At 39.1% G+C, this 12,549-nt stretch overlaps 1 protein-coding gene and 1 long non-coding RNA gene across 6 annotated transcripts in view; one reads left to right on the plus strand and one right to left on the minus strand.

The window, feature by feature from the left end:
- The window catches only part of KLHDC1 (kelch domain containing 1), a 75,850-nt gene that overhangs the window by 23,107 nt on the left and 40,194 nt on the right, over positions 1-12,549 (minus strand). For all 4 annotated transcript variants that reach the window (XM_072629469.1, XM_072629468.1, XM_072629467.1 and 1 more), the window contains exons 11-12: positions 10,333-10,417; positions 387-439 (exon numbers count right to left, since the gene is read on the minus strand). In XM_072629469.1, coding sequence (XP_072485570.1) covers positions 387-439; positions 10,333-10,417 — 138 coding nt within the window. The remainder of the gene's footprint in view (positions 1-386; positions 440-10,332; positions 10,418-12,549) is intronic.
- On the plus strand, positions 142-10,338 carry LOC140517857 (uncharacterized). Of its 2 annotated transcripts, none has more exons than XR_011971760.1 (3): positions 142-1,699; positions 3,907-4,072; positions 8,640-10,338. It is a non-coding gene; the product is annotated as an uncharacterized lncRNA (long non-coding RNA). The 2 variants fall into 2 exon arrangements; XR_011971759.1 differs by having other exon boundaries at positions 144-1,585.

The following is a 12,549-nucleotide window of genomic DNA, read 5'->3' on the forward strand; positions in this document are numbered from 1 at the left end:
ATATCATTCAATCAACAAACATTTAAAACAATAAAACATAGTGCCTACTATGTGCTGGGCACTGTGCTTGTCACTTGGGAAATGAATATAGAAGTGTGATAGTTCTTTCCTTCAAAGAACTTGCACAAGTAAGTAAATGCAAGATATTTATGTAATAAATACAAAAGTTATGGGGCTTCCAGCACACCTCTTTCTCCCTCTAAATGGTTCAGTACTTGGTGCAATTGTAACAGCATTTACTTGTGGAAGATATAAAATTTTTCCATGCTATTCACAGAATACTCAAAGAAGCATATTGTTCTCCAGCAAACAGAAACATATATCAATTAATTCATCTTGGAAAATTAGTAACAAATATTACCTAAGAGAAATAAAGATTCACTTACCTGAGAAGAGAATAAGGTTGAGTTTGAAAGATCAATAAATCATTACAGTGACCCTAAACAAAATTTCAAAAAATTATGTTAAAACTCAAGTAGTGAGAGGTCCAAGAGAAAGTGCTTAACTTGGAAACAGAAGAACTGAGCTCTCGATCTGCTTCAGACACACCTAGGCAGGTCATCAAACCTCTCAGAACCTGTTTTCTCCGTGGCTTCTGCTGCTCTAGAATTTGTTGAGAGTTCTTCTTTACAGGTATTTTATGGGCTGTGGGGTAAGGGCTAAGCGTATGTGCATCTTTCTGCTCCACCATCTGGACTCCTCCCCACTATTTTCTCAATAAAGTACATGGGTCAGACTTATTTTATATGATTTCAATCAACCAACAAGCATTTATCAATTGTTTTTCTTATGTCAAGCTCTATGCTAGGAACTAAGGATAGAAATACAAAGAATGAAATGGGGAAGGCAAGGGGGAAACACATGAATTATGTACATCAGTAGTTACTGAATAAATATATAGAGAATAGGTGAGGGGTAGCACACTAGGAACTAGGGGAGGACAAGATATTAGGAGACACCCTCTTTTCCAGAGCTCAGGTCCAGAAAGCAAGCTGTGCCCTCATATGCCAACCTTGGCATAATAATAATTCTTTGCACTCATTCTCTGGATGATCTCAGCCATAGCAAAATCCCAGAATTGTTTCATATAATTATTGTATTGCTTTAGCCAGCAACAGGTGTTCTCTGAGTTCATACAAGCAAGTGTTGTGTCCGTGTTCAAGTAATAGATTCCTGCTATAAATCAAACTTGTCTCATTGTTGCCGTTACCCCTTATTGTCAGGGCTACAAATCACAGCACAGCCATTGGTATAAGTATTGCGATTTGACCACACTAAAGTGGGTCCCCCCTTCTAGGGGCAAAGCCTCAGCAAATGGGTCTAGTTTGCCTCCTTGTTTGCAAGCCATTTCCCTCACTTTGAAATCAAACTTCTATTTGATTCCTGACTCTCCTGTCTGTAACCTGCTCTGTTTGGCTCTGGCCATCCACAGGTTACAGGCCAGTTTGGTCTAGTTAACATTAATTGGTGTCAGAAGTGGGAATGGGAACTGAACTAGGCCACTGGACTCTCCAGTACCAGCAGTAATGTCACCAGCAGTTGACACCAGAGATTTACTTCTCCAGAGTCCGAACCCCCTCATCTGGTGAGTCCTCTGCCCTTGTCCCTGCTCCAGTCTCTGAGCTTCTGCCTTGGTGGAGCATTTTTTGTGAGGAAAACTCCAGTCCTCCAATGACCTGATTTATCTCAGACCACTGTGGTAAGAATATCTTTTCTTCCATTCTCTGTTCCCCTAACCAACTGTTCCTGCCTGTTCTGTTTGGCTCTGGCTTCTGTAGGCCAGTAGGCTCTTACCTGCTCTGTTCCAGCTTTGGCCTCCCCTCCCCCACAGGCTAAGATAATGTTTGGTTAGCTCCATGCCTCTGTTAAATTGGTAAGTGCATGCCTAGCTATGGGTTGTAACTGTGTGCTGTTAGAATTATTTGTGTCTATTTCTATCTATCTTGACATTATGTGTGGCTTTGTAAAATGTAAAATGTCTATGTCATATAAAATGACTGTAGATTCTGTTATCTTAAAAGATTTAAAATGCAGCTAGCCAGAAAATTTTCTAAAAGTCACAGAGAATTTAGAACACTGAGAAAAATTAATGGACTTTCATACTTGAAGCAACTGTCTCAGTAAGCAGGACTAACTCCCACTTTAGGCTTTTCAAGGGAAATTAGGACTAGGGAAAAAAATACAAACCTACAACACACTTTTTCTCTGTCATTTCAACATTGGCCAAGTTAGAATTACAGAAGTCAAGTCAGATGACAAAAATATTTGTCAGATGACAAAATTCCAGTTTGTGGAATTGCTAAACACATCTTAGCACAGACCTGCAGAACTTGTAAACCCTCTTTGGGTCACAGATAGGTTAGACTAGAGACAGACTGACAATGATTGGTTGCCATGGATCAAGTGACAAAACAGGAGAGTGCACAGTGGAAACCCTACATTTGTTGTGGGCCACCCAAAATCCTTTGGCTGTGGGCTGTATGTTGTGCAGGCCTGCCTTAGCAGATTAAAGAGTTTGAAGATGTATCAGTTTTAAAATTGCAGGAGAGAATTTTTGGGATTTGGAATAATTCCACAAACTCACTCTCTTCCAAAATATCTTAGTAAGTTTTGGGGTACCACTCTGTAGAATTTGTTTTAAGGAAAAATAAGGATTAGAGTTAAAAGTAGATGGCAAAATTAACAGCTTCATTGTTTTAGGGCAATGAAGGAAGGCAGCTACTTTGAAAGTAATCCCAAAGTGAAGAAAAAAATATGTAAACAGTTTGCACCTTATAGCCACCTCTTGTTAACTCTTATTTGAACAAGTATTCAAATCAGAGACCCCTTGTAACTCCCCAGTTCAGATCAGATTTCCAAATACAATTGTTGGAAAAAAATGCTGGGAAAATGTAGGAAAACATGAATTATGTTCTACTTGCAGAAATTTAGTAGCTATGTAATCTTAGGCAAGTTATCTGTTTGCCCCAGTTTCCTGGTTTATAGAGAAAATCAGTAACGGTACCCACCTCCCAAAAGCTGTTGTGAGGATCAAAAAGATATAAGGATTGTAAAGTGTTTAACACAGTGACTGGCATACGCTAAGTACTACATTATTATTATTTCTTTAGTTGAATGTAATTGTTCTATCCCTGATAAATCTACAGTGGTTTTAAAATGCAAAAGGTAATAAGATCAATTATTTTTATATGTGATAATGTGGAAATGTGATTGAGGTCATCTGAAAGTTTTGCTTCATGATTTAAATACATAATATTGTTTCTGTTATTATATTTCTAAATTCTCTCATATTATGAAATTTGAGACACCATTGTAACAGAAATGCGGTTAGAGAGAACAACTTCTCAAACTGGATGCTGTTACACATGAATTGGGCTTTTAAAAGGATGTGGTAGAAAATAAATATATGAAAACTGTTCAACATTTAATGAGGTATATTTTGTTATAGAGCAGATGATAATATTTTTGGCTATAATGAAAGTCCATATGGCAGTTTAAAGATGTACCTTAAACATATTAATGATTAGTAAACTATCAGGTATTTGCTGTATGTCTGAGGCCCCAAAATATGGTTAGTTTAAATTTATAAGTAAAGGATTAATGAAATGTTAACTGTTTGGGGAAACATCAGGAAAGATATTCAAGCCCTAAATTGTGGTTAATGAAATTTTACTCTTTAAGGTAAAAATTCCTGGGATTGTAATCTGTTGTTTTGAGCTTTGATTACAGAGATAGTTGTCTGAATTGTCATGAATCCAATAGAAGAAAATGGGATATGTTGCAGTCTGGGAACTGCTAAATGTGGATATCTGTAACTGAGCAAAGTTTTGAGGATGACTTTGGCACAGCCTAAGGGTAGGATCTTCTTGACTTTATTTCTACATTGTGTTATTTCTTTTCTGCCAGTCATCCTGAGGAATATCAGGTCACTGGATTCAGATGGCTCTGGAGGAGAAGTGAGGCTGGTGACCTGCACAGCCCTCCTTCACTCAAAACAAAGTCAAGTTCAAGTCATGTCATCATTTCTCTGATGGCATGATCTTCTTTGGCAACGAAGGACCAACATGATCCTGTGAGTAGATGCAACTGGCTGAATGCTAGCTGGGTACCTCACCTCCTCCTCTCCTATCTGCCTCTCCCTCCCCTTCCTTCTCTCCAAAGGAAGGTAAATTTGGATGGCCAAAAGTTGCCCAGTTGACCTGGGTTTTACTGTCTCCTTTCCTTTCTCCTCTCCTCTCCTCTCCCCTGTCCTGTCCTGTCCCCTGTCCTCTCCCAAAACCTTAAACTCACTATACTCTGAAACTGGGACTCTCAGAGGCCCCTGCCAAGGGCTCCTGGACCCCCCTAGCTTTAGAGTGATTATCAATAGTAACTGCTGCTGTTTCCCACCCAGCCTGATGTCTTTGTTTTTCTTGACCTCATTAAAGGGGCCATGCCCTGGCTACTTCTTAAACAGGCCTATTCAATGAATGGGCGTTGCCTCATCTTTTTTAAAAAATTTATTTATTTTACATTTTAAATATTCACTTCCACAAAATTTTGAAAATTCCACAAATTTTCTCCCCATCTCTCCTCTCCCCCACCCCAAAATGCCGAGCACTCTAATTACTCCTACCACCAATCTTCCCTCCCTTCTAACACCCCTCCCTTCCCTTAACCCTATCTTCTCTCTTTTCTTGTAGGGCAAGATAGATTTCTATACCCCATTACCTTTATTTCTTATTTCCGAGTTGTATGCAAGAACAATATGCAACAGTTGTTCCTAAAACTTTGAGTTCCAACTTCTCTTCCTTACTTCCTCCCCACCCATCCCCATTGGGAAGGCAAGCAATTCAATATAGGCCATATATGTGTAGTTTTGCAAATGACTTCCATAATAGTCATGTTGTGTAAGACTAACTATATTTCCCTCCATCCTATACTGCCCTCCATTTATTCTATTCTCTCTTTTGACCTTGTCCCTGCCCAAGAGTGTTGACTTCTAATTGCTCTCTCCTCCCATTGCCCTCCCTTCCATCATCGCCCCCACCCTGCTTATCCCCTTCTCCCCCACTTTCCTGTATTGTAAGATGGGTTTTCATACCAAAATGAGTGTACATTTTATTCCTTCCTTGAGTCAAAAGTGATGAGAGTAAGTTTCACATTTTCCTTCTTACCTCTCCCCTTTTTCCCTCCATTGAAAAGTCTTTTTCTTGCCTCTTTTATGAGAGATAATTTGCCCCATTCCATTTCTCCCTTTCTCCTCCCAATATATTCCTCTCTCACCCCTTAATTTCATTTTTTTTAGATATGATCCCTTCCTATTCAACTCACCCTGTGCTCCGTGTGTGTGTGTGTGTGTGTGTGTGTATGCATGTGTATATAATCCCACCAACTACTCAGATACTGAAAAAAGTTTCAAGAGTTACAAATATTGTCTTTCCATGTAGGAATGTAAACAGTTCAACTTTAGTAAGTCCCTTATGATTTCTCTTTCCTGTTTACCTTTTCATGCTTCTCTTGATTCTTGTGTTTGAAAGACAGATTTTCTTTTTAGCTCTGATATTTTCATCAAGAATGTTTGAAAGTCCTCTATTTCATTGAAAGACCACTTTTTCCCCTGAAGTATTATACTCAGTTTGGCTGGGTAGGTGATTCTTGGTTTTAGTCCTAGTTCCTTTGACTCCTGGAATATCATATTCCAAGCCTTTCGATCTCTTAATGTAGAAGCTGCTAGATCTTGTGTTATCCTGATTGTATTTCTATAATACTCAAATTGTTTCTTTCTAGCTGCTTGCAGTATTTTCTCCTTGAACTGGTAACTCTGGAATTTGGCTACAATGTTCCTAGGAGTTTCTCTTTTTGGATCTCTTTCAGGAGGTGATTGATTGGTGGATTCTTTCAATCTTGTTTTAGAATATCAGGGCAGTTTTCTTTGATAATTTCATGAGAGATGATGTCTAGGCTCTGGTTTTGGTCACAGCTTTTGGGTAGTCCCATAATTTTTAAATTGTCTCTCCTAGATCTATTTTCCAGGTGAGTTGTTTTTCCAATGCGATATTTCACATTATCTTCCATTTTTTCATTCTTTTGGTTTTGTTTTGTGATTTCTTGGTTTCTCATAAAGTCATTAGCCTCCATCTGTTCCATTCTAATTTTTAAAGAACTGTTTTCTTCAACGAGCTTTTGGATCTCCTTTTCCATTTGGCTAATGCTGCTTTTTAAAGCATTCTTCTCCTCATTGGCTTTTTGAACCTTTTTGTCAATTGAGTTAGCCTATTTTTAAAGGTGTTATTTTCTTCAGCAAGTTGTTGACCCACTTTTCATGATTTCCTTGCACCTCTCTCATTTCTCTTCCCAATTTTTTCTCCACCTCTCTTACTTGATTTTCAAAATCCTTTTTGAGCTCTTCCATGACCTGAGACCACTGAATATTTATTTTGGATGTTTGGGATACAGAACCCTTGACTTTTATGTCTTTCCCTGGTGGTAAGCATTGTTCTTCCTCATCCAAAAGGATGGGAGAAGATATTTGTTCACCAAGAAAGTAACCTTCTATAGTCTTATTTTTTTTCCCTTTTTGGACATTTTCCCAATCAGTTACTTGACTTTTGGGTCCTTTGTCAAGAGCAGGGTACACTCTGAGGATCTATAAGATCTCAGTTCCTCCGAGGTGGCACAATCAACCATGTACACAGGTCTGGGAGCAACAAGAAACTTTTGTGCCTAGAATCTATGAGTAGTAGTTTCCTCTCCACAACCACCTGGCCTCCAGTTCCACCAAGCCAGCACCGGGGGCTGAGAATCAGATAAGCTGGTCAATTCCCCTAGAGCCTTTGGGAAGGGGCAGGGCTGCCATTCAGTGTGAGATAAAGATCAGCTGCTCAATTCCTCCAGGAGCATTAGGTGGGGGCAGGGCCTCCACACAGGGCTGAAGTAAGGATCAGCTGCTCAGTGCCCCCAGAGGTTTTACGATCCAAAAATGGATGCAGGCTGCTGTGGGGACTTCTGTGGGAGCTGCTGCCACCCAATGGGGCCTCTGCCTCTGCTGCCTGAGGCCAGAGCTATGGGAAGACCCTGCTCCCTTCTGGGCCAGCTGAAAAATCACTCTCATTGACCTTTGGCACCTGTGGGTTGCGGGATCTGCAAACAGCCTCTACTACTGCTGGGGATTCTGCTCCCTGAGGCCTGCTCAGGTCCTCCTCCAAAGCTGGGCTGGGCTCTGCTCTGAGTCCAGTGCAACAGACTTTTCCCATTGGCCTTTCGGGTCACCCTGGGCTGGAAATCTCCTTCACTCCCTTGTTCTGTGGCTTCTGCTGCTCTAGAATTTGTTGAGTGTTTTTCTTTACAGGTATTTTATGGGCTGTGGGGGAAGAGCTAGTGTATGTGTGTCTTTCTACCCTACCATCTTGGCTCAACCCCGATGTTGCCTCACCTTAAGTGAGTACCTGCAAAGACCTTGGCCTAAAGGGCCCAAGGTCTCCCAATTGCATCCTGGGCCATCTCCAGTCATCCTGAGGAATATCAAGTCACTGGATTCAGATGGCCCTGGAGAAGTGAGGCTGGCGACCTGCACAGTCTCCTTTACTCAAAACAAAGTCAAGTGCAAGTCATGTCATCATTTCTCTGATGGCATTGTCTTCTTCAGCAATGAAGGATGAACACGATTTCTTTTCTGAAAAGGAAATCCTGAGTCTTGCTTTTGATACCCTGTGACTATATGACTGGCTATCAGATATGACTCATTCCTGGAATCAAAGAGCTAAGGGAGTTTTCCCACTGTTATGGTATATGACATTGTTATATCTATGTCCCTCCTTTTCCTTTTATAGAAAATTTCTGTCATCAAGAAGTTTTATAATACAGTACACATAAATTGTATTGATAATGGTAAAGAAAGTGAAATTATTTTCTTTTTTTTAAAGTATCTGTCTGATAATTTTAAAGGGCAGAAGTTCATTTTATGGGGTTGGACCCTCATAATTTTTTTTAAAAGATTCCTCTGTCAGGTACAAGATTAAGTAATAGAAATAGCAAAATACTGAAATTCTCTGAAGTTTCAAGATTAGAGAACCAAATTTACTAAATTACATTAAGTCCAAATTACCTACGAATCTCTTGATTTGGAACAGAGAAGCAGAGCCCCTTTAGAGCTGCCCTGAGGATAAAGCCTATTGTCCAAGAAAAGATATCTAAGGACCAGATGACTACATGAGACACCTGGGACGTGAAATGTGCTGATTAAATGGAAATGAGAATGGGTTACTAGGATACAAGTAGAGTTGATATTAGTCCTCTAGTCTCAGCTTTTGAGACTCTGGTTTCTTAACTCAGCTTTAAGATCCTGATTTATGTTTAAGTTTTCTTGGTTACTTTGGTGACATGTAAATCTCCCTTCTCAAAAATAATCCGTTGTGAGCCCACTAAGTATGTGACCTGATTTAATGTAGTTATAATGAATTTATGAAAAGCCTTATTGTATTGTTTGAAACTAACCTAATCTGGCTGAGAATCTGGGTCATCTGTATGTGCTGTTTAGAGACTCTTAAACCAAGAACCTATGTTATGCTGACCAGAAACTCAGATCCAAAGACTGATGTAAGGTGCTTTGTCACAACTGTACATCTCAAGTTCTAAGGTCCTTCTCACTATTGCCACAGCTCCCAAACCTGTGGATGTGGACTACTGAATAATCTGAAGAAAGCCTCCACTCCTGAGTGGACGGCAGAACCCTCTGGGGACCTCAAGGTCCATCTAGTATGGATCCAGAAGTAGCTGACACCCAGATGAGAGCGAGCTGTCCCAAGATTCTGGATGAGGGCCGAGAAAACTGTCATCTTCCATTTTGTTATGCGCCCAACTACAAAGACCTTGATTCAAGCATGTGTTGGCATTTTTTCCCTCTACACTTTTGGTCTCCCTCTCTTTTATGTTTGCAAAGGAAACAACAGCTAGCAACTAAACATTTCATCCTGGTCCAACTGGCCTCTTGCAGCATCTTGCCTTATACTTACATCTCCTTCATTGGCCAGAAGGGCAGGAGTTCTTTCAGCCCTGCACCCTTTGACTAAAAGGGGGAAATGTCTAGATATTAAGAGATACCCTTTTTTCCAGAGCTAAGACCCAGCAAGCAAGCTGTGCCCTGTTATGCCAGGCTTGGTATAACAATAACTCATTCTCTGGATGATCTCAGCCACAGCAAAATCCCAGAATAGTTTCATATAATTATTGTATTGCTTTAACCAGCAACAGGTGTTCTCTGAGCTCAAACACCTACTGTATCCATGTTCCAGTCATGAATCCTTGCTATGAATCAAACCTGTCTCATTCTTGCTGTTACCCCTCCTTGTCAGGGCTACAGCTCACTGCATAGTCACTGGTATAGCTATTGAGATTTGGTCACACTAAAGTGCCCCCCCACCCCCCACTACGGGCAGGGCCTCAGAACATGTGTCTAGTTTGCCTCCTTGCCTGCAAGTCATTTCTCTCACTTTGAAATTAAGCTTTTGTTTGATTCCTGACTCTCCTGTCTCTAGCCTGTTCTGTTCAGCTCCAATCATACACAGATTAGAGGCCATTTCAGTCTAGTTGACAGGGAAAGGAATCTGGAAAAGCTCCATGTTAGAAGGTGATGCCTGAGTTGTATCTGGAGGGAAGACTGGGATTCTATGAGGCATACTATGCACCCTTCCACTATTCAGAATAAAATGGCTATCTACTTACATGTAGCAGCTAAAATAGGGGCTAGCTGTATGACTTGAATACGGACCTTGGGACAATCTTCTCTACTTTTTATTTCCCTCCTTGAGCATAGGTGACTGAACTACTGTGATGGATATGTCCAGATATGGGGAAAGCCTTCTAAGTTTCAGAAGTCAGGAGCATTTGGCTCTCAGTTGGAGCTTTCTGGAAGCAGGAAGAGTTTGTTTATAATACAATACACATAATGACCACCATCACCAGATTCTTATGTCGAACAACAAAGAGTCAAACACTTCACCAGAGACCTCACTCTAAGTTTACATCTATTCACTAATCACTCTTCTTTGGGTCCAGTTAACAGCAAGGATAGCTTGATAAATTTTATGATTGATAATGAGGATAATATATAGAGATAATATATAATAGAGAATAACAGTCCTACTTTGATTTTTTATTATTTTACAGACAAAGCTTGATATGAAATACTTCCACAAAAACTGTTAGCTCTGGAAGTAAGCAATTCATTAAAAGGATTATTTCATCTAAGTTTTTACCAGTTTTATAATACTACATTTTCAATGTCTCACTATGCAGGCTTTTTATTTTAATAATAAAATAGTCAAAGGAAATATTTAGATGTAAGTCACTTACTGTATCCATAAAAAGTAAATCATCTTTGCTCCCACCAAATACCATTACTTCATTTTCTTTTCCCAGACAGGCAGTATGCCATAACCTATGAGTGAAAATTATAAAGAATGAATTACTGCTAAAAAAAAAAAAAAAGGATGTCACAATATCACAAAGTAACAAAAGTCTCTTTCAATAAAACAGAATGTTTATTTTGACATGTCCTCAAAGGGATTAGATCAAAATATTCCCTCTAAAGTTAATTTGCTCAGATGATTTAAACTTTAACCCCTAGATGTAGATGACTCACTAATGGCACTTTGCTGTCCTGGAAAGGACCTCAGATCTGAAATCAGGAAACCTGATTCAAATTTAAGCTGACATTTACTAGCTGTGTAATAACAGGGAAGCTACGTAATCTCTATGAGTTCCAGTTTCTTCATTTATTAAAAGATGGAGGGAATTAGCTACTAATTCCCAAGATTATTATGAGGAAAGTATATCGTAAAAGTGCTTTCAAAATGGGTTACTATTAACACCCCTAGTTCTGCCTCGCCTTTTTTTTCTTTTATTATTTCGTGACTGTTTCAACTGTAGCTTAACATTTTGAAAAATGAACTTATCAACTTTTATTGAGGAAAATAAAAATACATACTTCCCAATTTCCCTATCAACAACACTATCTTTCTCCTGATTGATTCCCAGGCTTGACATCTCTTTGTCATTTTTAACATTTTCTTTCCCTGGACACAGTCCAGCTCCAAGTCATGATCACATTTTCTTCGTAGATTCTAATTTTCTCTCCTTCCTTTCCATTTCCACCTCTACCACTATAGTTTAAGACCTCCTTATTTCAAGTCTGCACTACTATAACTTATAATTATAAGTCTCACCTTTTTATCCTTCTACCTTCTCATAGTTCCAATAAAGAGATGCTAAAATAATCTTCTTGAAATACTTTTGTGAAGCCACTGGCTGCTCAAGAATCTTCAGTATTCCCTGGTATCCCTAGTACCTTTAGTATTTAAGATTCAATCAGTTGTTACCTTTCCTCCTCTTACCAAATTTATTTCTTGTTATTCCCCTACATGGACTTTCCACTCTAGTCAAGTTTATCTACTTGCTATCCCCCAAATGACTTATTCATCATTCTGTCTGAAATGTCCAATAGTTTTTTCACCAATCTGTGTCCCCTACTGCCTTAAAAATTTGCTCAATCACCCCAAAAAGAAGTCTGTCCTTTACCTAAACCTGATTTCTCTATTCACTCCTCTACCTGGCACCTTTTAGCATTTTTGTACTATATCAATTTCATTTTTGGTTTGAGGCTCCATAAACATGTTCCTCTCTCGGCCCTACCATCCTTCCAGTCTCCTGGGTTCATTATCCCAGAATTTTCTTCAACTCTTCAATCTCCTTCACCCCATCCAATCAAACAGTTGTCAAATTTTGCTGGTTCCACTGTTACAACATATCTTGAATCTGACCCTTTCTGTCAACTCATACAGCTAATATCTTCGTTTAAGTTCCTTACCTCTCCCCTAAATTATTTCAATAGACTTCTAATTCATCTCTTTACCTCAATAGTTCATCCTCCAACTACCAAAGTGCTTTTATTTAAGCTGAGATCTAACTCTATCACTCCCTAAATCAATCAATTCTAATAGCTTCCTCCTGTCTCTAGGATAAAATATAAACTGCTCTTTTTTCACTTTGGAAGTCCTTCAGAACCTGTCTCCAAACTGTCTTTCCATATTCACTGGATTTTAGATTATACTCAGCAATCCAGACAAACTGGACTTCTCTGCACCTCACATATGACACCTCATCACCAAAATACCCTTGTTTTGGTCATATTCCATTGTGTGGAATGCACTTCCTTTCGACCTCCTAAGAGTCAAGCTCTTCCTTTAAGGCACATCTCAAGCACTGCGTTTTACATGAAACGTTTCCTGATTTCTGCACCCCCCCCAAACTACCTTGTATTTAACTACTTTATATTCATTTAAATATTATGTGATATATATACATATATGTACACACACATACATATGCACACATATATATACTTCTCTCCCCTATTAGAATGTAAGTCCTTGTGATTGGAGATTGTTTTATTCTTTACATTTGTATTCCTGGTGTCTAACACATAGTAGAAGCTTAATATGTGCTTGTTGGTTAACTGATTTACTTTTGGAAGGATAAAATATGTCTTCTAATTTTTTTTTCATTTCTCTA

The sequence above is a fragment of the Notamacropus eugenii genome, chromosome 1, assembly GCF_028372415.1.
Source record: "Notamacropus eugenii isolate mMacEug1 chromosome 1, mMacEug1.pri_v2, whole genome shotgun sequence".
In the NCBI taxonomy this organism is placed as follows: domain Eukaryota; kingdom Metazoa; phylum Chordata; class Mammalia; order Diprotodontia; family Macropodidae; genus Notamacropus; species Notamacropus eugenii.